This window comes from Podarcis vaucheri, assembly GCF_965113315.1.
Source record: "Podarcis vaucheri genome assembly, chromosome: 1".
NCBI lineage: Eukaryota > Metazoa > Chordata > Lepidosauria > Squamata > Lacertidae > Podarcis > Podarcis vaucheri.
In genome coordinates this window covers 30132219-30156861 of record NC_138759.1, presented here as the reverse complement: position 1 = coordinate 30156861, position 24643 = coordinate 30132219, and the positions used below count along the sequence as shown (strand labels likewise).

Here is a 24643-nt window from a genome sequence, read left to right as displayed (position 1 = left end):
CAGCTTGCCAGAGCAAGTGGAGCAGTTCCTCTGTACCTTCTTTACAGGTATCAAAATCCTTTGCTGCTAGTATAAGGTCATCTACATATTGCAGAACCACCTTTTCTCCAGGTATTGAGGGGTAACTTGTTAGATCCTTCGCCAAGGCAGTGCCAAATAAAGTTGGGGAATTTTTGAATCCCTGGGGCAATCTTGTCCAGGTTAGCTGGCCTTTTGTTCCTGTCAAAGGGTCTTCCCACTGGAAGGCAAATATAGGTTGGCTCTGTGATGCCAGCCGGCAACAGAAGAATGCATCTTTCAAGTCCAACACAGTAAAAAATGTTGCTTCTGGTGGGATCAAACTCAGCAAGGTGTATGGGTTTGGTACATTTGGGTGCAAGGTCTCGATAGCCTGGTTTACGAGCCTCAAGTCCTGCACTGGCCTGTATTCATCTGTCCCAGGTTTTCGAACAGGCAAAAGGGGTGTGTTCCATTCTGATTGGCAGGGTTTAAGCAAACCATATTTTAATAGGCGGTCCAAATGTTTCTGGATGCCCTCTGCTGCTCGCCGGGGTAAAGGATATTGCTTTACAGATACAGGGGTAGCCATAGGTTTTAAGGTTACTACAATTGGAGCTATATTCTTGGCCATTCCTGGTGGGCTATTTTCGGCCCATACTCCTGGTGGCACCTGTAGGGTTCGGAGGAGCTTGTTTAACTCTGTTTCCAATGTGGGTTGGACTTGCAGGGCTGACATTAGGCGCCATGATTGTTCCTTAGGTACTGAGAGGGAAATTATTCCTGCTGCCTTTGATGGCAGTTTCATTTCTGGACCTCGAGGAGTGAAGGTGATTTGGGCCTGCAATTTGGACAGCATATCTCTACCTAAGAGAGGTATTGGACACTCAGGTATATACAAAAACTGATGGGTTAAACGATGTCCCCCAATCTGGCATTCCAAAGGTTGGAGGAAAGACCTCTTAGCTGACTGACCAGTGGCACTTTTAATGACTACACTTTTGGATGCCTTTTTCTGCAATAGTTCTGGGAGTACTGAGTATTCAGCCCCAGTATCAATCATAAAGTCTATTAAATGGCTTCCTAATTGAATCGTGACCGTGGGCTCCTGGAAGCCTAACTTTATGGAGTCCGGTCGTTCCTAGTCTTGGGTAAAATCCTCCTCTGCCAGTCCAATGAAATTGTCTCTACTCTGTCCTTGTCCAGGTCTCTGATATCTTCCATTTCGGATCATTCCCCGTCCCCGTCCCTGGTTTCTTGGGCCGGAGCCTGGGCCTGGGCCTGGGCCTGGGCGTACTTCTTCCAACCTCAGGGGTTCAGGACACTCCCGCTTCCAATGACCCTCCTTCTTGCAATTCGCACATTGATTCCTTCCCAGTGGTGGATTCCTTCCCCGCCCTCTTCCTCCATTTAAGGGGCGGTAGTCTTGCTTCACTGCTGTGGCCAGCATTACCATCTTTTCCTTCTGCCACTTCTTCTTCTCTTGCTTCTCAGCCTCATCCCTATTCCGATAAACTCGGCGTGCAATGGCCATAATTTGGCTCATCAGCATCCCTTCCCATCCTTCTGATTTCTGAATTTTCTTACGAATGTCGGAAGCGCACTGGGCCACAAATGTAGCAGTAATCATTCTACTGTTTTCAGGGGCTTCAGGGTCAAAAGGAGTCCATATACGATAGGCTTCTTGCAGCCTCTCTAAAAAGTCTCCTGGACTCTCATTTGATTTCTGTTCTACTTCTGAGACTTTAGACATATTAGTGGGCTTCTGGCATGCCCTGCGGATACCTTGCACAAGCGTCTGGCGATAGGTGGTAAGTCTGGCCAGGTGAATTACATTGTTTGGATCCCAATTAGGATCTTCCAAGGGAAAGTGGTCTTGGAGATGACGGTCAATATTATAAATATTTCCCACTCTGGCCTGCTCACGCAAATATATCTGTGCCTTTTCAATTATGTCTCTCCTTTCCTCAGTGGTGAACAGAGTATTCAGGAGCTGGCGGCAATCTGTCCAAGTAGGACTATGAGTGTTTATTATTGAAGTCACCAAGTCCATCATAGCCTGAGGTTTTTCTGCAAAAGATGGGGTGTGTGTTTTCCAGTTCATCAGATCCGTAGTTGTGAATGGAATGTACTGGAGGGTCGAAGTTCGAGGTGGCCGTGGTCCGGGTTGCCCGTTAACCAGCACAGGCTCCTCAAGTGCATCAAATACTCTTCTGAGAGGGGCTAGTACGTGATCTTTCTCTTCGCTTTGCTCTAGGGGCCTCAAATCATAGGGGATGGTATTTGTCCCAAGGCGTTCTTTTAGCAGCCTTATACGCCTGGCTGTATTGCTTGCTGACCGATTAAGGTCTCCCTGTAACTTCTGTAATAATTCTCTAGGACTTGGATGTACAGGAGTTTGGGGTAGGCAATCAGTTATTCCACTAAAAGAGACTGTAGATGGAGTTCTACTGGGACTCACAGGTGGAATAACCACTTCTGCTTGGGCTTTATTATAGGCCTCCAATGCCTCCTGAAGATATTTATCATAATCTATCAAGGAATCAAGTTCTGTGACTCCAGCCCCATTATTCATTCCACTTTCTTGCCTTGGGGTTACAACTGGTGGAGTGTTTGGATTAGGCTCCCTTCGATGTGGAGCATAGGGTGGAGGTGGAAGCAGCTCTTCCTCTGGTCCCTCAAAAATGGGTTTGAGTTTATTTGGCAAGATTCCTTTCCTAGCTTCGGCTTTTACAGCCAATAATTTGCATCGTTGGACTTTGCATTCCCTTATCCATGGAGGATTTTTATTTAATGTGCTCAGCCAAGAATCTATATATGAAAATTGTTCTGGGCACCCTCCAGTTTCTTTGGCGATGTTAGACCAAAGTTTGCTTACTAAATTTATATCAAAGGTTCCTTGAGATGGCCATTCAGTATTTTGCTTCGGCCACTCTAATTCACATAACGTTCTCAGGTGCTCTGGCGTCATTTTGACTCCATATGCCCCTGAGAAGGCTTTCTTAAAATTATTTAACATGCATTCAAGAGGTGTATTTCCCCCCTTTGAACCCCCAACTCCCATTGTATGGCCCTGTGAAGTATCCACTCAGTCACTCACACACACGCTTCGTGGGTTTCCTTGCCTGGTGAAGTCGCCTTACCAGGAACCGAAGTACTGCCCACTCCACACTCAGGTCAGCTACAGATTGCTCTGTACTTTCTCACACATACAATGCGCTAGATACTTCACCACACACTACCTCCCATTCTTCCCTTTTCCCCCACCAGACCACCATCTGATATACCCAACCACCTAGCGTACTCAGTTCCCACTTACTGAGACGCAGAAGTTTGATCAAGACTTCTCTTCCTCCCAATTAATTGGAGGGCCAAAAATCCCTTTGTGCACTTACCCTTGGTTGGTTCCGTTTCCCCCCGGTCCGTCGCCGCCAGTGAGCAGGGTATCAGACAGATGAGACTTCTGCGTTCCCCTGGAAAAAAACTTTCCAGTGCGCGCTGGGTAGGCAGTGAGTGGTCCTCTCTCTTGTACCCTGCCCAGTAGGGCGAAGGGGCTGCGTTCCAGCAGAACACTTATCCGAGTCGCAGGCACCATAAAATGTAGCACCCTGCTTGTGGTTAACGCTTAGCTGGAATGAAATATTCAACGCAGCAATAGAGAAATTAAAATAATTATTTATTTGTCAGACAAATAAATGAGAGGCACAGTGGTATATGGTTACCAAGCTCTGGCCTGCTCCTGCCATTATGGCCAGCACTTATATTCCCTTAATCCAGCCCCCTTTGCTCCTCCTGTGGCTGCCTCTGTCCAATCAGCCTGGTTGAAATTCCTATTGGCTGATTGCTAGAACCAATCACAAAAAGATACACCCATATCCTCCTGTCCTTATATGGAACACAAAGAGCTATATATTGTTACATCTATAAATGACAAATAAGTAGTAATATATCTTACATGTGTCTCAACAAGGCATCTTAATTACCAGCTCACCTCTTGCCCTCCTTGCCCTATTGCCTTCTAAAACAAATGGTTAATCTTAAATTTTTATCTTAAACATATGTCAAGGATCTTGAGTTTCACATCAACATTGAAAGATCTCCTTCATTTGAAGGTTTCTAAACAAATGTCTGACAACTAATATATCAGGACTGCTCAGGACGGCGTCTCTTGTCTAGCAAGGGGGGCAAGACTGGTGGCTGACTTAATTTCAAAATACAACTCTTAGAACTATATGAAATCTAGCATTTCTTAAATCCTTTGCATAATTACATTTAAGACAATATATTTAATACATAACATAGGTAGCCTTTTAAAAGGAATAAGGCCTTTGTAAAGTAAAAAGGAACTCAGTAAAAAAAACAGCTTCAAAAGAAGCCTCTCCAGTTTACAACCCCTCCTTCAGCCAGCTGCTTTTCCCATTAGAAAAAAAGACTTGCCAGCTAGATGCTTCCCCATTTGGTCTTGGCCTTTTAACCTTAGAAAGAAGATCTGGCTCATTTTACTGGGAGGCACATTGGCATTATTTTACTATTTACTCATTCCTAATTATATTTAGGGGACGCGGGTGGCGCTGTGGGCTAAAGCCTCAGCGCCTAGGGCTTGCCGATCGAAAGGTCGGCGGTTCGAATCCCCGCGGTGGGGTGCGCTCCCGCTGCTCGGTCCCAGCGCCTGCCAACCTAGCAGTTCGAAAGCACCCCCGGGGGCAAGTAGATAAATAGGTACCGCTTACCAGCGGGAAGGTAAACGGCGTTCCGTGTGCGGCTCTGGCTCGCCAGAGCAGCGTTGTCACACTGGCCACGTGACCCGGAAGTGTCTCTGGACAGCGCTGGCCCCCGGCCAATAGATGTGAGATGGGCGCACAAACCCCAGAGTCTGGCAAGACTGGCCCGTTCGGGCAGGGGTACCTTTACCTTTAATTATATTTATTTCTGCCTTTTTTTATCTTCTGTAACATGTAGGGTCAGTGTCCTCATTCAGTCTGTAATTTCAGCTTTTACGACTTTGAGAATTGTTTTCTGCTATCAATCAAAGGGGCCCTTGTCTAGAAGAATAAACATTACCAAGGTTGTAAACTGCTGGTCTTCTGCCTGGCTTGAAACTTTTGAAAATCTAAGCTCTCTCTTTAATATACAAGTCCTGATCAAACATTAATAAAATGCAGGCTTATGCCTGATGCCTCAATAGCATTGCTTAGTAGAGTGGACAGCATGCTGGGGCTGCTCTGCTCACCTGACTTCCATTGAGAGGGAAGGGGTGTGGTGCTAGAAAGGTCAGTGTGGTACAGATGTGTTGGTGAAGCAAATCTGATGCTACTACTGGCATGTTTGCACTCCCCAGACCTCACTGCCACACCTCCCCCCCGTCCCAGTATGCTGCAGTGACTCAGCCAAACAAAGGTCAGGTGAGTGGCACAGCCCCAACACACCATCCACTGGTGCCCCTTAGTCATCTTTGCTGGTGTTCTTCTACTGCTTCCAGAAAGTCCTTTCTCTGCCCCATTTCACATATCTTGAATTGCCCCTCCATGCTTTCAGTCCTATTCGATAACGTAGCTGTGGCTTCTTTCCTTTATGCTGCTTTACTAATGAATGAAAACCAGAGAGAAATCCGACAAGATAATTGATTTTTAGTTATTAGTCAATTTAGGGGAAAAACCCTAGTGGCTAAAGAGCAATTTTATCAAAAGCAGTTAATTAGTTTCTGCTAGACGATTCCATAGACAATGCCGACTTCATAATAAAACTAACCTCTGATAAATCTTCCTCGTTTTCACACTTCGTTAAATGGTTAAGAGAAGAACTGGTGGTCTTGAAAGAGATGGAATTAGAAGGTTCTGCACAGGAAAATTGCTAAGACACAGCCTAGTTCCATAGGTTGACTTCTTGAGATCTGGCTTCATTGAATATGAATTCTGAGAGGTTTGCTTGAGTAGGTTCTGGTGGCCATTCCTCGCTTTCCCATTTATTCGCTTGTATGTATTTATTGATCCCCTGAAATATATAGCAAACATTATAAAAAGGATTGTGCAGAGTACATAATACCAATTGTGATTAGTATCTGGGTGGGGCAATCTACATGTTTGATTGTGTAACTGGAAAAGTAGAAATCACAAACTGCAATGGATGAAAAAAGGGGCCACACTTGTTGCTCTAGAGCAGTCATTCTCAACCTTGGGTTCCCAAATGAACTACAGCTCCCATCACCCCTGACCATTGGCTATGCTGGCTAGGAATGATGGAAATTGTAGTTGGCACTGATGAGAGTTCAAGGTCAGTTGTTTCACTTGGAATAAGGCAACTTCCTATGTACCAGAGGCAACCAGTTCAGGTATTCCTTTATACGTGCAGAGCTAGGCAGGGAGCAAACCTGCTACAATGGAACAAGAGCAATGTCACAATAATTTTGAAAAGCTTTATTATCACATGAAACAAGACTGACCAAATGCCTGCATCTTTTTTCCCCCACTTCTGCAGCAAGGGACGAGAATGTAGCCACCTTCCGTGGTTCCGAATACCTTTGCTATGACCTCTCTCAGAACCCCATTCAGAGCAGCAGCGATGAGATCACACTCTCCTTCAAGACGTGGCAGCGCAATGGGCTTATCCTACACACGGGCAAGTCGGCCGATTACGTCAACTTGGCTCTGAAAGACGGCGCGGTCTCATTGATCATTAACCTGGGGTCCGGAGCCTTTGAGGCCATTGTGGAGCCAGTCAGTGGCAAATTTAATGACAACCATTGGCACGACGTTAAAGTGACGCGCAACCTGCGGCAGGTAATGGGGAAGGAGAGAGAATGCTGGGGAGGCTCCTCTCTACTGAATCAAAGGTTGGGGTAGATCAGTGGTTACAGGGCAACTGTTAGATAAATGGGGGTTCAGGGTGGGAACAGCCGAGCATTTGCATCCTAGCCTTTCACAGTAACTGGAAGGAAAACAAGTGTTCATTAATTTACTGTAACTTAGCCTCATTGCAATATCTTCATTTCCACTTAATAATTTTCTGTCTTTCCCCTCTCCCTTGATTTGATTTAACAATACGATTTTGTGACTTAACTTTACTTTCATCTCCCTTTTCCTTTGCTCTTTCCCCCTCCTTTTCTTTCTTTTTTATTATTTCCTTAATTACATTTCAATCTTATCAGTAATATTCTTGTTGCATTTAATTACAGTAGGAATGGAGACTGTTTTCTGCAGCTGCTTTATCCGCTCCCCTTTTTCTTCTTTTATGTCCTGTTAATTGATTTAACCATTTCCATAATGCCATTACTCAAATGCTGTAAGGACTCAGTCAACTTGGACTCTCTCTTGTGCAAAACCTGGTGCAACCAATGCAAGGATATTTCAAGAGGGCTTGTGCAGGAGAACCTCCCAGTGACCTGGGTCCATAAAAGCCTTTGTTTCTGCCTCTCCACCCTCTTTTTTTTTTAGTTTTTTGTGTGTGCTAGTTACTTATTTTAACCTTACGCTCCTGACACTTAACAGGCCATACTTCTTCCAGATCTCCCTATTTTCTTTGTTTTGGTTTTCGTTATGAATCTACACTGTTGCTTCTTTTCTCTCTGTCCACTTTTCCCCGCGAGGACTTCAAAAGACCTACTAATCAAAGCTACCATGGAAGAGGCTCTACAATGGTTGATGTTGCCCTTTTGCAACTTCACCTGTTGCTCTTCTAAGCAGACAGATCAGGTGATGTGCTCACTTAGACAGCTCTTTAATATCACAACTTTCTCATAAAATATAAATAAGAACTTTTAATAGGTAGGATTGATTTAAATAACCTTGCTTCTGAAAGCTGGTGAAATATATCAGGTCACGGGGTCATCTACATCATGACAAATGGAACTTTATGTTGTATATGTAAATCATCTTGATTAGGTAAATGCTGTGTAAAATAGCTTGTAAGCTATTATTTCTTTCAAATTAATTCTTTAAAGTGCTGGGTGGCTGTTGTTTTTAATGCAAACATTTAGACCGACACTTGTTGATGCAAGCAAAACATAACCTATTTATTTTGCTTGCTCATATGAATGTTAACACCAATCATTTTATGCAACTTTATGGACTGAAAAAGCTGCCTTCAGGGAACATTTATACTAATAGAAAGTAATAATCCTCATGCCTAAGGACATTAACTAATCACAGCCAGGGGCCAGGAAAATCTTTTTTCCCCTTGGGCATTGCCTTGCATAATTAGGTTCAATTTCCAGAGCCTTCCAGTATCAGCAGTCCTTAAGCACAATCAGCCACTGCGTTCTCATTTCTTTTTCAGAAACGTTAGATCTGTAGGTCCTAGGATGCCTTTTTCCCTGTGCATTGCAATATTTTTTATGCCACTTGAGATATACTTGAATGATTCAATGCTCCAAATGTAATAAATATAATTATCTTACCTGCAGAAACATTTAATGTGGAATATACTTACAGAAGAACAATCTGTAAAGCTGATTCACTTTTCATATTGCAATTCAAAATGTGCAGCAGCCCTGTTTTTAAAGAGAAAAAAAATGAATAAGAGGATTTGTAATTGCCAATGAAAGCCTTTTCCTTTTTATGCTGTCCTCCTTGATTATAAGTAATTGAAAGCCATACCAGATGCAAGGAGTGGTTCAGCATCTATCAGTTAGCTCAGATCCACAACGAAATTTCAGTTACAGAACAAGAACAAGAACAGATTCTGCATAGGGAACAAAATGCCTAGTCCCTCTCATCCACTCCCTTTTTACCAGTGATTTGAGATATGCTAAGATTTAGAAGGAAAGGACAGAGTATGCCTGCTAGCAGTTTAAGTATCCCAAGCTTCTGTAAAGATTTTACTCTCATTGTTCACTGCCAAGTGTTATACTTACTGGCACGGAGTTCTACAAATAATGGGTGTGTGTGTAATGTTGCTCTTTATTTACAGAAGAGCTGCAAATTAATTTTACTTCTCACCTTGCAGCATAATATAAAAGGATAAGCATTTTCCCCAGTCCGCCCAAGATCTTATATAGTTCAGCCATATCTTCCCACCTCTCTCTCTTTTTCTCCCCTAAATGTAGCAGCAAGTGGGGCAGTGTTGCTCACCCGGCTGCTCAATACCGAGTGTCACTGCCAGTTACCTAGCAGGAGAGGGGGAGTGGCAGTGAGGCGCTTGGCACAGGTATTCTTGGGAAACCAAGCTGACTGCTATGGATCCCAAATGCACGCTAGCAAAATGCCCATTTTCTGGATGGACAATGGAAGGTATGTGCAACTGGGAAGTGTCCCTTCCCTCTTCATTCCAGGGAGAGCCCTTCCACCCATTGTCAATGATAAAGGCATGCTTGAGGGCTCCCATGTTTCCCCTGTTCCTGCCAGGGCCTCCCAGCTGGGTTTGGGAAGCTGTGCACCATTTAAAATGTCTGGGGCAGTTGAGCCAAGACGGGCACCAGGACCAGCGAGCCCTGGCAACTGCCCAAGGTTGTGGAATAGTGATGCCAGCCTTGGATCAAAGACACATTTTGTCTCCCTTGCAACTGTCATTCCCTGGTGCAGCACTTTTGTTACTTCCATATATGTTGATAGCTGACATGAGTTCCTATGGAGGAAACTCAGGAGATGTATTAAGGGACACTATCTGGGTGACAACTAGCCCAGCACTTTGTTGCCAGTGACCCAACTTCAGTCTAACTCCAGTCATTGAGAACCAAGGCCACGTATTTCTATCTGCATAGTTGCATCCTGAGTTCTATTTCTTGGTTTTCACTTGAGTGTCGAAAACCAGCTAATACATCAAGATAATGGTACTTTTCAAAAGCATACCAGTGCAAGCAGATAAATAGGTACCACTGCGACAGGAAGGTAAACAGCATTTCAGTGTGCTCTGGCTTCCGTCACGGTCTTCTGTGCGCCAGTAGCAGTTTAGTCATGCTGGTCACATGACCCAGAAAGCTGTCTGTCAACAAATGCCAGCTCCCTCGACCTGAAAAGTGAGATGAGTGCCACACCCCACAGTCACCTTTGACTGGACTAAACTGTTCAGGGGTCCTTTACATTTTTACCTTTCACACTAGTATATGGGGGTTTGGTGGTGATCAAAATGCCCTTAGGAAGATTCACAAGTGTGTCATCTCCACCCTCAGCTTTGACCCTATCCAGTCCAGTTCTATGTCATCAAGTAGCAATGAGCAACTGTACCTCATCTCTTATTGTCTCTGGTATAGCAGTGCATACCTATTCTGCTGCACCAGTGTGGCAATTCACATTCCCAACACTAGCAGAATGTCACTATATACTTTTAATCTCTTATTGACCATCAAAATGTTAGATTTGAGGCATGGCTTCCCTTTGCGACATTCATGTTTGCTTCCTCCTTAATGGGTAGTGTTTTCCTGCACATTTAGTCACTCTCTCTCTCTCTTTAATGTATCCTCTGCCAATTTCCTCTGTACCAAAATTAGACACATTGGTGTGTAGATTCCTGATTACCTTTGAAACCTTTTAATTAGATTTGCTTATATTAGCTTCCTTCCAGTCCTCTGATATAAAGAATGATAGGAGAGATAAGGTACATACCAGAGCAAGTGATTCAGTCATTTCATGTTGGAGCTGTAAAAAATGCTGCTGCTCTAGTGACCAATTACTTTTTACTGTGGACATTTGTCCTCAAACTACTTCCATGCAGTTTTCAGGGTGTAATGATTCCTATATATATATAAAATTTGGAAGGCAGATATGGAGAGCTCTCTGGGATTTTTTTCAATCTCCGGAGAGACTGCAAAAGAGAGTCTGGGGGACAAATGAGTGTGCTGCTCCTCTGTAGCCTGCTGCTAATCCATTATTTTTAGATAAACCCTTCTTGGTTTTGCTTAGCACAGGCTTACATTTAACTTCCTACAATGTAGTTATTCTCAGGTTTTCCTAATCTGGATCACATTTCCACTTTTTCAAGAATGCCACACTTGAAAGGATACATTTTCTACTCTAGCACTGCAAATCTTTTACTTCCACAGATCTGACGTATGTATGTGTAAGCAGAAATATAGCATGGTGTCAGGCTAAATTCTACTCAAAGTGACACCGGGCTGCTGGGTTGCAAATGAAAGCAATGTTTTGTTTGTTTCCACTGGATCACATGCATATGTAAATTTCATTCCTCACGCAGTGGATGGGCCTAATGATCCCATTTCATTCAGACATTCTCATCAGTCCAGTAAAGGACTGTCACCTCAAAATACAATTTTAAAATGTAACTTTATTTATCAATTTTTATCTATGTTGTTTGTTATTATTATTATTTTTTGACATTTTCAGAATGGCTGCTCTCTGAAATTCTCTCGCCGCTTCATTGACCATTTTGGTTAATGGTGTATATTATTTTTTCTGAGGCTGGGCGAGAATCGGTCTTCAATGACAGGCAATGGCCAAAGGAAAATTAATCTTCCAGGCATGCCAGAGCTTCCTATTCAAAATGCTGGGTTCAAGGAGGATTACAATTAGGATTAGAAGTAGAGATCAGTTGTAAAAAAAAATAAAGATCTCTCCTTCAGCTTGTCAGACAGAGGCAATATAGGCAATGCACAGTCACAGCAGAAGGGCATGGCACAACTCTTTCTGGACTGTACCACTTCAAACATCTTTTGAGAGATCAGTGCTTCACCATAAATAATAAACACCCTCTGCATTGCAAATAGGCACATCAAGGACATTGCTAGTCCAGAGCCTTTCTTCTTGATGTACTAGTTTTCAGTGTGCAGGGAGATTTCTATGTTGAGCATTCAAACATGGTATCCCTGCATCTGCAGTCTGAAATGGTTCCCACGGCAAGAGTTCACATCACGTGATTCTGCTGCATGTGCACATTGGTTTGTAGTTAACACCAAAGCATCACCCTTTACGGCTGCGCTTTTCTTGAGCAGTCGTTGCAGTTTCCACGGTTAATTTACCTTGTTAAACGTTTACTATTTTAAAATAGTAATATTTGCTAAAATATTAGCAAATGCGATACATTTTTTGTGGTAGGAATGGGATTTTTGATATTTTTCACCAGCACTTTCAGAAGAGGGTTGGTAATAGGGGTTGCTGTGTCCACCCTATTTAAACATTTAAACAGGCAGAGCAGGGCAGCACAAAAACTGGGATCTGCTCTTGTCTTGCTACTAACATTTCATAATCTTTGGTGACCCCTTTGCCCTGCTGCAATATTGGATGGTGTGGTGAGGCAGTGGCACTCATCTGAACTCTAGTTGGTTATGTCACTGCTGCTTACCAGAAGGTGGAGGAAGGGAGCAAGATGGGTATTGTGGAAAGGCCCTGGCAGTGACCCTGTCTGGCATTCCCACCAGTACACATGCACTGTGCCAACTTCACAGCTGCCTCTCGCTCTACCTCATGGTAAGCAGTCACAGTGCGACCAACCAGAGGTCAGATGAGCATCACAGCCCTAATGCACCATCTGCAACTGCCCTGCTATAACCCTTTTCTTAATTTATGGTGAAAGGCTTCCCCGAGTATTAATGAAAGGGCATGATGGCATTGCAATTGCAGTTGTGCCATCTTATGTCCCAAACAGATATTGACTGAAAATCTAGATGCAACATACTGGGGCTGCTGTCTACTAAACAGATATGCAGTCATTTATTTTAAAAGCACGTGGGAGTCCACTTTGTAACTGGTGGACTTACTCCGGCATTTTCAGTGTGTTTCAGTTTCAGAATGGGAACAGAGGACAGCTTTTCTCCTCGCCCTCTGTTGTCTCTGGCCGAAGGAGTTTGGCAGGTTTATGAAACACTGCAAAACCCTGTTAAGCAGCCTTGCACTTAGCAACTTACTTGGCAAACATAGGTGACCAGGAATTCCATGCAGGAGAGTCAATAGGCTAGCAGAGGAGATAAGGGACTCTCCATCTTTGCTCCTCTGCACCTTTTATTATTCTGCATCTCTCCATAAGCCTAGCAGTGAGCAATAGACATACTACTCCCCACCTTCTCTCATAAAAGGACATGTTAAATTCTACCCATCTTTCCCCCTTCTTCCCAAAATATCTGATGCAGTCACCATGCCTTCCACAATTAGGCAAGCTTCTCCCCACCCTCCTGAGTACCACAGGTGAGCTACACATCGTTTCTGTTAGTCCAACCTCTCATGTTCTGTATGTCTTTCCTGAGAGTCACCAGTTCAGCCGCTTTAAAGAAATCTGGAAATTGGGGGACGGGAAGGACCACCCCCAGGGAATCGTCAAGCAACAGCCTGCACCTGAGAGATATATTCGGTTGGTTAGAATAACTGAGCAGCGCTGGAGGGTAGCAGTGGCTGGAATAACTAGGAGAGAGAAATGGGCTTGGGTGGTGGGAGGAGGCAAGATTGGAATCGCTCATGCTGGTATATATTTATGCGGGGTTGAGAGATATGGATGGGGAATACATTTTTGATGGGCTTTTGGAAAGTAAGTATTGTTTATATTTTATCATTTTGATCCAGTTTGGGATGGGTTGGGGGGGATGGAGTTGGAACGTTGATAACCTTTCTCGGGGTGGGGTGGGCAGGAAGCAGCAAAAGGAGAATGGGAAGGGTAGGCAGCTCCCTTCCTCCTAACAATCTATATGGCATGGTTCCCCCCAGACAGTCCTGCTCATATTGTCCTCTTCTCACTCTGTGTGTGTCGGGCGCCCCAAGCCTTTTTTTGAAAGACTAACACTAGACCATTCATGCAATGTGTCATTTTTACTAACCGACTAATGTACTAACACCCTAACGACTCATCTTTGCTTTTAGTTATTTTAATTAACAATCGTTCTGTTCACAATTTTTTAATTTCCTTTCTTCCCCCCTTTTCCGCAAAGCACTCAGGCATTGGACACGCTATGGTAAACAAACTACATTGTCTGGTAGATATCATTCTTATTGTCTCTTTTTTTGGGTTTGCCGTGTGTTCCCTCCCTCTCCCTCTCCATCCCCCACCACCCTGTTTTCCCCCTGACCCTTTATACTTACCGTCCCCCTTTTCTTTTCTTTTTCTTTGATTTTGCTGTAAATACCCTTTCTTCCTCTTTTTTTCTTTTTTCTTTAAAAAAACATTTTCTTTAAGAAAAAAATAACACCAAGAAGCAAACAAACAAATACAACAGTTCTGGAAATGGGGTTTGGTCATCTTTCTTCATTGGCTTCTTCACGTCATTCATTTCTCCCCCTAAAAATATATTTTTAACTCTGTTTCCCACCCCTCAGTATTTTTGCAAACTCCTCTTCTACCTATCTTCTCTCTCTTTCCTCCTGGTTTTCTTTCTTTTGCGCTCTCTCATTCTGCCTCTGCATTTCTTTTGGATTCTCTGAAGGTTTTTAGCTCAACAACCATGTCAGGGCCTATAGTTTGTTGTGGTGAGGCTGGTCTTTCCCTCCCCTCATCCTTTTGTTGTGGCGACAGCTGTTGTAGGCAAAACTGGCCGGAGCATTTCCTGTCCTTTCCGCTTCTAACCCTCTTCCTCCTGCCGGCTCCTCTCCATATATTTTCTCTCTTTCTCTCCCTTCAACCTTCCACTTGCCATGGCCAAAAGGAGCTCAGCCAGTTGTTTGTTTCAGCGCATTTTCCGCATGGCATGCCCACCTCCTCAGTCCCCACTCGCCATACCGGAAGCCTCAGTCTCTTTCCCACCATCTCTTTTCCAAGCCACAAATAACCTATTAAAACAAAACACACCTCATTTTCACTCCCTTCCTCCCCACCCTGCTCCCCTTCTGTCTCCCTTCACCCACCATGTGTTATGGGGCTTGGGGTATTTTAGGCTACTTCTTTCTTTTTGCCCTATACCCCATTTTCTGGTAAGGTCTGGATGGTTTTTCTTTTTAAGTTTAGTTTAGCCCTAACTGCATGCAAGTGTGAAAAAGCCCCCTCTTTCTCTTTCAGAATCTCTCTCTCTCTCTTCTTCTGAGCTTTGAATATCACTCGCATGGGTGTGTCAAAGTTTGGTGTGTGTGACTGTGTGTGGTGTGTGCATGTTGCCATTTATTTATTTTTTGTTGTTCTCTCTCTCTTTCTCTCTCCCGTTTCTCTAATTTGCTGGTGTGTGGTTAACTTTTTTCTTTTTTATTATTACTATCTTTCTGTTAAATCATATTTATTTTTTCTCTCTCTCTCTCTCTCTCTCTCTCTCTCTCTCTCTCTCAGTTGCGGTCTTGGGTGGTGGGTGGTTGTCTCTGTAGGTCCATAGCATGCTCCTCCATAATGTATTGAAAGTGAGACCCCTCCCTTCCCCTCCCCTCCCTTCCTGAATGCATGACTATCACCATACCGTGTGAGCAAAAAAAGAAAGAAAGAAGCAAAATCAAATATATCAACTTCGTCTTCATTAGTGTCTTTACTAACAATCGTAACTAACAATAATCACTACAAATAACAGCTAATTAATCATTTTTTTAATAAAAAACATCAGCTCTCAGAAGCTCTCAGAGGAACAGTTCAATTTTCTGGCCTGGTTAAACAACGGGAGCCATTGCGGCAGATTAGCTCTTCTCAGCTTTAGCGCTATTTGAACTAACAGCACAGGTGACTGAGGAACTGAAGGGACAGGGAAAACAGCAGACCAGAAAATGGAACTGAGCTGCACCGAGTAAACAAACCTCAGCGAAACATGTGTGAAAAGTTGCACAAAAAGTAGGGGAGATGACTTGCTCTTTCTAAGAACTGTAAGGTCATTGCTGGGAATTTTGTTTTTTCCCCCTTTTTTCCTTTTTTTTTTTGTCCATTGTGTCCTTCAAACAGGTGACAATCTCTGTGGATGGAATCCTCACCACCACGGGCTACACACAAGAGGACTATACCATGCTAGGCTCAGACGACTTCTTCTACGTAGGTGGGAGCCCCAGTACAGCTGATTTGCCTGGTTCGCCTATCAGCAATAACTTCATGGGCTGCCTCAAAGAGGTAAATGTTTCAAACTGTGGGCATTCTGTTTTTTGACAATTATGTACCCCAACCAAGTTTTCTGCAATTCCTTTACTGGATATTCTATGTACTAATCGAGAACTACTGTAATTCCCCAGGCTTTCCCCCTCATGTCACCAAAGCACTACCCTTTGCATAATAACAGGGGACATATATGCAGGTTTGGGGGAAGCGCACATTTTTCAGAAACATTAAAAAAAAACTGCTGGTGAAGAAGAACCTTAAGGGAAGAACTCCAAAAGTCATTTACTCAGTGCATACAGAATGTTTTTTTTTTTGGGGGGGGGAGGGCTGGGGATAATGCATAGAATATTCTTGAAAATGGTGTGACTAATTAGCTGCAAAATGTGGGCTCCATACTGCAACTCTTTATTGCAATCTCACATACAGTTGAACCTCTAGGCAGCAGTGACAGTGACATCTGGGCAGCAGTAGTGACAGTAATAAAACAAGTCACTATTACCATGTATTCCACAGCCAGGCCTCTGTCACTTTAGCTAATTGCAGATTCAGCAGCTAACATTCAAATACATCAGCATCTGGTGAAGGCAAAGCGGGCCTAATCCACATGCACATTTTGAGTTCAGGCTGGGGGTGGCAAAGAGCAGATTTGAGTGGAATGAAAGCAAAGAAGGACAAACCGAGACACTTGAAAAGGGCTGTTGGGTTTGTTGTTTTTAAGATGATCCCAATTTGTTAGCAACTGTTGTAGACTTTATGAGAGAAAGAAGGGTTGCAGACTGAACCACAGTCATGGACTGAAGGGGAAATACTGCACAAGTGTGGGAAACTTCTTGAGCTCCAGCTGCTGTTGGACTACAACTCCCACCAGCCCCAGTAAGCATGCTGAATGGCCAGAGATGATAGAAACTGTAGTTCAGAACTTCTTTACACCTGAAATAGTAGAACATCATAGCAGGGAGATAAAAAAGAAGCAGAAGCAGAGAAAAAGGACAGAGAAAAAATGGTAAATGAAATAAAGGAGAAAACTCTGTGCATCATGAACTAAAACAGGGTCATGCACTACATCTAAAGAAAAATTGTGTTTTTGCAGGCGCTGAAAATAGTACAATGAAGGCACTTGCCTGATATCAATAGGCAGGGAGTTTCAAAGTGTAAGTGCTGCCACACTAAATGATGAAGTGCTTACAGATGCAGAATGGGTATTATGTGGCACAAGTAACAGTGCCCGTTCTACTGATTGAAGCAGACTAGTGGGTGTATATGGGGTAAAGCAATGTCTTAGGTATACTGGTCTCAAGGGCTTTTCTATACTAATAACAACACCTAGTACGTGGCCTGGTAGCAAATTGGCAACCAGTGCAGATTGCTGAGCCTAGGTGCTTTATTTATTGATAGGTATTAATCCTTATTGTTGGGGAGGTGTCCTAGTTGGACCAGCCTCTACTGCCTTTTTGTGTTTTTTGTAAAAAAACAAACAAACAAAAACCCCAACCCAGCCCCTTCTGGTAAGGTCAAGTTGCTCAGTGCTCCATTAGCCCAGCGCTGGAACGTGAAGTGCTAGGTAAGACAGTTGCAAATGCCCTATCTCCATAATGTTCAATGCTTCTAGCCTCCTCCTCAGTCTTAAGCCCAGAGGCATTGGGGATGAAGAAGATAGCAACAGCTGTGGCCATCTGGCCTGCTACTTTTCCTTATGGTACTGTATGTATGTATGTATGTATGTATGTATGTATGTATGTATGTATGTATTTAGGGATGCAAGCATCAGCCTCTGGCATTTCCTCTGCTGTGCCGGGTACTAATGCCAGGCCTGAGATCTGGCATATTTCACCTGAGGATTCTGGCCACAATAACCCCCCCAAAAAAAAAAAACTAAAAAAAAAAACTGGAGTAAAACTAGCAAGGAGTAGAGTGGTTGAGATGGTAACTGGCGAACACAGTACAAAAAGAGAATTGGGATGGCGTAATTGCACCCATTAAATCCATGCCTCCTTTTCTGATTATTAGCCATTTCAGACAGAATGGTTTTTGCATCCACTCTCTGAACAGATGATTAACGGTTTAATCTCTAATAACTTTACGTTTTATGGAACCCTGCTAGGATTCTGCATCTGGTGAGCCAAGCTATTTAAAGCTGTGTTAATTCTGTTAATTGCTCTACGTTTATTTGGATTGCTGGCACCTGCGGGCTTCGGGATAATGTTTGGGGTTTATAGTCTCCCTGCTCCTTGCTGAGGAAAATGGAGAAGGACATTTTCCTTCAGCTAGAACCAATAACCTTGGCAGAAAGTCCTTACTAAAAAATGTTTGTCCTCAAGACTCCCTCTCCTACCACAGCTGAAAGCAATGATTTGTCACTCAGAGCACCGGATGTTGGCTTGGCTGGGGAGGCAGCCATCCTGTTTTGCATCCATTTGCTATTATAAAAAGGTGGTGGCCAGAGCATCAAGGAATGGTGCCAGAGCATTTGAAAGGCCGGTCAGTTTTCTCTTTGCATATCACACTCCCAAGCCAGCTGCCAGCACTCCATTTTCCCTATGCAAAGGGCCTGGGCACTTTGAAGACACAGATGTGTGTGCATGTGTTGCGGGGAAGCTTTTGGGTAATTTTTGAACCCAAACTGGGAAGAAGCAAAAGCATTAATTGCAAAGCAAATTAAGTCCATTAGATGTTTTTGTGCATGCCAGTTGCCTGAAATTGGGGGCAGAGGGACTGTATAAACTAGCGAAGCTGTGCTAAAACCACTGCTGAGTAGAATATCTTAAAGGGGCTGAAATGGGCCATTGAGTGTGTGTGTCCCTCCTTTTTCCCTGATGAGACTCAAGGCATCTCACAAATAAAAACAAGAATTGCTAAAAACATAAGAAAAACAATAATTTAAAAAACAATTAAACATTAATAGAATTAAAACTACATGCATATATAAGATCTGTTTAAGACAAAACAACACAGCACTAGAGCTTTCATTAAAAGCACTCAGTTTCCAAGCTCTAGAACAAGAAGGTCTTCGCCTGCTGGCAGGAGGACAACAAGGAGAAAGCCAATCTAGCTTCTTCAGGGAGGGAGTTCCAGAGTCTGGGAGCAGCCACCAAGAAGACCCTCATTTTATTTTATTTTAATATTTTTATTAAGTACAAATTAGAAAACATACATATTCGCAACAAAAGAAAAAGAAAATACATCTAACCAAGGGGGAAAAAATTAGGGAATATTTTGTCTCTTTTCATATTTACAGTTATTTATACCTCTATAAAATGCTATTCACAATAAAGCAGTAAAATGAAAGATAAGATATCAGAAAAGAGAAAAAAAGAACAAAGAAAGAATAAAGAAGTAAGAGAAAAAGATCATAAGTGAAAATTTTTAAAAGTAGATAAGTACTCACAATACATAGCCATTTCCCATCTATATTTATATTCAATTATAATTTCATCTTGTCCTTATCTACCTTAAATAAATTGGTGTTTTTTTAAAAAAAAGACTTCCACCATTTACCTCACACGTTTTTAATAATCCGTTTGTCAGAAGACCCTCATTTTAAAATGGTGGCATGAACATCTTCTTAGGAATGAAATCCAGTAGGGTTGTTTATTATTATTATTTACTTATGGAAACTTTCTCTTCTGAGATGATCACAGGAGCTAACTCCTAGAGACCAAGGGGTCTTCGCCCCACCCAATAAAATATTTGAACCCCCCCAGTTGATGAGCATTGTCATTCAATCGTGTGAATGCACTGCATCTTGTGACTATGTGGGGTGGGGTTTATCTGCCCCCCCCTATTTCATTCAAGTTGGCACCCCTGGAGATGATCCATTAATAATGGGCTTCCACCATTTGTTCCTGATAGTTGGTGTATCTTTGTGAAGGACTTCATACAGTTATAGCAAATAGAGAGGTATGCTAGCTCCATCTACAGAAGATAGGGGCTTCTGGATCATGAATAAAGATCTGAGATGAAGCCAAGTTTGTAATTATACAAAGACATCAAGAAGACTGCAAGAAAGTTAACTTGTCATAAGGTCTGGCTCATATGACATGTTAAGGCAAACTGTGGTTTAGTGAGACTACATGAGTGGAAAGGACCATGCAGTTGACTCCCAGCCCTTCCTGCTGCTAAACCTTGACTGTGCTGAGCTAAGCTCAGAGACCAGTTGCTGGGAATCACAAGTGGAGAGAGTGCTGATGTACTCATGTCCAGCTTGCAGGCTTCCCACAAGTATCTGGTGAGCTGGTATAAGAGCAGGATCCTGGACTAGGTAGGCCATTGGCCTGGTCCACTTGGGCTCTTCTTAATATGTTAAAAGCTCAGATTTGGCTTAGTGTCTTGTCCAAACTGGGATTTGTGGCTAAGCTTTCTCCACAAAAAACACAAGCTGTAGCCAAGAACAAACCTTGGTTTGACTTAAGGCTCCTCTGCACATCCCTTCCTAAAGTCCCATCTTCCCACGTCTATTTTATGTGTTATTATCAGTGGAACCATGCCGCAGCAAGTTGGCAACTGATCTCACGTTCCATTATAACAGGACCACCCACCTTGCTAATTTGTTTATTGGATCTAGTGTCCTGTTGCTCATATTGAAAATTGGCAGAAGTAAGGAAAGCACTTGCACTCTGCTTGCTTCTGCTGGGATAAGTAGTTGTTCACATTTGACTGTACAAAATATCAAAACAAACACTGTCATTTCCCAAGTTTTCTGAGGTCCTTAGGTGAAACCCTGGCCAGGCCCACATCCTTCTGGTCAGTGTCACCACTGCCCCTGCTTCTCACCTTCCTCTGTAGTCAATTCACTCAGCTGCCTAGAGAGTGGCAGTGAGTCAAGCAGAAGCTTTTACTTCCTCTCATTCTTAGCGCTGCTATGTCATGCAGTGTGGACAGGTGACCAGGGAGGAGTGCCAAGCAGTAAGACGGGCCAAGGGACTCCTAGGATCTGGCACTGACCTCTCCTGCTGAGCACTGGAAAAGAGAAGCAGCCCTAAACTCTTTTGGATTACTTCAGATCCTTACAACACTCTTGACAAAAGTGAGAATGTGCTGACATACCCCCAACCCTGATTTAGTGAGCTGTATTCCTCTATATTCCCTTTTAATTATTCTTTTATATATTATGCTAGAAGTGGCAGCATTCTGAAACAAGGTGTCTCTTTCAATAAACACCCCCCTCAACCTATCTAGGCCTAGCCTGAGCCAAGCAGACAGCATTCAACCTGAACATTTCCACTCAGGAATCTCTAAACAACGGGATAAATCCAACAGTGAGATTCCAGCGTTTATTTCCCTGCAGCTTTGCAGCCACAGAAGTAACTGTGAAAGCTGATCATTACTGCCTGAAAGCACTCCCTGTTCAGCGCTCTCAGCCTGTGTGGGGTCGTCCCTTCCTGGAAATTTTCAAAAGCAGGGAGTAGTTTTACCAACCTCAAATCAGTGGACTGGTGCTGAGTAAAAAAGGGGGCTGATTAGGGACTGGCCCACTGAGACACACTTCAGAGAATCATAGACATTAAAGGCAGCAGCACCCGCTAGGCCCCTTGTCCATCTCCTCTCGCCATGCACTTCATTGTTCCGTTCTCTGTATTAACATGAAACATTGCTACAAAGAGCTATTTAAACCCTGCCTTTTGCTTGCCAGGTATTCTATTCCCTCAGTTTTTGCAACAGAAATTTCTAAGGACAAATAAGAGGTCTTCATCACTCTCCACCCCACCTCACTTTTTATCTAGGCTTCCCTTTGTGTGTTGTTGCCGAAAAGTAGCACCATGAATGCTGCACTTAAATGATTTCTATTGTATCTGAAGTTTTCTTAGGTTTAAAGGAGGTTTACGATGAACACTAAGAAAATTCCCTTTCTTACTCTTCTTCATGTTTGGAATGTTAAAAGTGTAGGGAATAGGTTATAATACTGTATATTGCAGACCTTCAGAAACTGTCCATCAGAAGTGTATGGTGATCCACCGGGGTCCCAGTAAACATCCTGTTTTCCCTGTCTGCCTGGGACTGAAGAGACATGGGCTACAATTCCAGAGTTTCCCGGGAAGAGGGCTGACTGTTAAACCACTCAGAGAATTGTAGCTCTGTGAGAGGAAAAGGGGTCTCCTTGCAATTCACAGCAACCTTAACAAACTACACTTCCCAGCAGGGAAGCCAACTTGAATAAAGTTTTGCCGGACAGCTCTAACCATCTGTTGCCCCATTTGAAAGAAGTACTTCCTCTTGTTTGCCTTGAACCTCCTATCCTTAAGCTTCCTTGGGTGACCCTCCTGTGTCACAGTTTCCTGACAGAAACAGAAGGGGAGAGTGGAGGCTATGGTTATAGCTGCTCTCTTACTTCTCCTCTCACTCCCCTCCATCACATGGCTGCTGAGCACCAGCAAAACAACAGCAAAATAAAACCAGAGAATTTGGAGGCTCTTTTTTGACAATTCCCCAAAGATAACCTGGGAACACTGACCTAGAGTTTATGTTGAGTAATTCTACTGATGTCACTTCCTGAGATGTTAATGGAGAAGAAGCAGGGACCCCTAGAAAAAGCCGAAGAAACCCGCTTCTGTACCTCCTTTTTTAGGAAACAAGGTGCAAAACTGGACAAATGTCACAAACACATTTAGTAGAAAACACTGCTCTTACTAAACAGGAACAAGGACCCACCTGCTTGGCAGGGGGTTGGACTCGATGGCCCTTGTGGTCTCTTCCAACTCTATGATTCTATGATTCTATGATTCTATGTACACATGTGGATATTAAGGGACTTTGAAAGCTTTTGAGTTGTCTGTAGGTTATGTCTTGTATTTTAAGTGATATTCAATACTTTCTCTGTTTTATTTTGAACTATTGATAGCTGCCCTGAATCTTCAAGATGAGGTGGGTTAAAATTTCCACGCGAATGCATTTCAAAAAAGAGAATGGCACTAATCTCACCCACTCCAGGCACAAATCAACTAGTTCACAATTCCATGGAGAAGGCAGGCACGTGCCAAATGGAAAATATATATGAAAAGTTGGGATAGATAAATGCACCCATAGGCTTGTGTCAGCATGCATGCAAGCACAACCACATTCGTGTGAAGAGCACTTGTATAATTTTCTATGGGTATTGGCATGCATAGTGGGCCTATTCTGCATTACAGAGTTGTAGAATTCACAACCACAATTGTCACTAAATAATCTGCACCAATGTGTGAGTCACCGCTGAAAGCATGTCTGTGTGCACAAATATATGTACTGGGAAATGAGGGGACATATACAAATATATGGGGCTGCCTTATACCAAGTCAGACATAGGCCCCTTTATTTTCTGATCAGCAATCTGGTTGTCTCAGGCAGGGATCCTTCTGAGCTCAACTACATGGAATCTTTTTGGATTGAGCTGGTGGTTGCAAATGGAACTTTTTGAGCCCATTTGCAGGGTGATAGGGAAGTAATGATGGACAGGGGAGACATAGACACCCCTTCAATCTTTGATGGACTAAATTATTCTTTTAAACCTTCAGGGGATTCTACATTGTAATGTATCATCTTTGTAACGTTCCCAAAGAGAAAAAGAAGAGAAGCGGGTGAAGAGAGAAGCCTCTGCTGTTGGTCATTGTAAACATAGGGTGGTATTCAGCTAAGAATAGACCCATTGGAGTTAATGGACCTAACTTGGTCATGCTTGTTAATTTCAGTGGGTCTGCTATGATTAAAACCCAGTTTCATACCAGCCTATAAATTTAAAGAATATGCAAGCCCACCCCTGAAAATGGTTTAAAGTGACTCCTAGATTTTTCTGCCTGAGAACGGGGCTGCAAGGATCTGCAAGACACTTTTGGCACAGATTTTTTTAAGGCAGGGATCCTAGGATTTGGACCTGGAGCCTTTTGTATGAGCATATTGTACTCTCTCACTGAGCCATGCTCCGCATTGTTAAACGCGAGCACAATTGTCAAACCACACAGTCTCCTCGAGCTCATATGCTTCAACAATCATTCATACTTCTTTTGAGCTGGTGGAATTGCTTATTAAGCCAGGGTGATTTCAGTGGTGGTTCAGGTGGAATATAGCTGAGAAGCATAGGAACTACTTCGCATATTCATTTGACCCATCAGAGTGTGCTCAAGTTGTTCCTCCTGCTGCTGAAAATCACTGAATCTCTATGCAGATACAGAGCACTCTGCTCACTGAAAACTGTGGACACTTCTCTGTTAAATGCAACTGCAAAGCAGCCAGAAGCCTCCTGCCTGATGCAAAGTTCTTTTAATACCCGAGACAAAAGAGCTGCTACTTAGGCACTAAAAGGCAACAGAGAGCCAATGCTAATTGAAGCAGAAATGCTAGTGAAATTTTATTTGTGACATATACCTACAGCTTGGACAAGAGCTTTGCATCAGCTTCTGAAGCAAGCTCTGTGAAATATGAGTCCCTTGGAAAGGAAATCAGTGTGCAATGGTCCCAGTCTTGCAGGTGCTGGCATGAGTATTCTAGAAATCTAGGCCAGTGGGGCTTTTTTGAAGGGTCGGGTTGGCAGAGCTACTTCTGTAGAACCAGCTAATCAGCTGCCTTCTTATGTCAGTGTTAGCCGACTGGCAGAGAGCACTACCAGGGAGCTGTGCCAATTTTGAATTGTAGCTTCCTCTTCCCTTCCAAGAGGGGAGCATATGCCAGTGCCTGTAAGCAGGTGCTCCTGGCCCTTAAAAAACACAACAATTGTATCCCACCCTGCCTTGAAAGGCTATGGAACGTGCCCAGAACAAAACAAATAAATAAATGTTCTGTCCTTTGCTGTGCAAACAATATTCATTTTAAACAC

At 43.2% G+C, this 24643-nt stretch overlaps 1 protein-coding gene across 27 annotated transcripts in view; it reads left to right on the top strand.

Annotated features, from left to right (window-relative positions):
• NRXN3 (neurexin 3) overlaps positions 1–24643 on the top strand; it is a 1220542-nt gene that overhangs the window by 330797 nt on the left and 865102 nt on the right. For 22 of the 27 annotated variants that reach the window (XM_082232019.1, XM_082232034.1, XM_082232025.1 and 19 more), the window contains exons 5-7: positions 6472–6773; positions 13799–13822; positions 15715–15876. In XM_082232019.1, the coding sequence (XP_082088145.1) occupies positions 6472–6773; positions 13799–13822; positions 15715–15876 (488 nt within the window). The remainder of the gene's footprint in view (positions 1–6471; positions 6774–13798; positions 13823–15714; positions 15877–24643) is intronic. The other 5 variants (XM_082232013.1, XM_082232012.1, XM_082232032.1 and 2 more) reach the window with 1 other exon arrangement.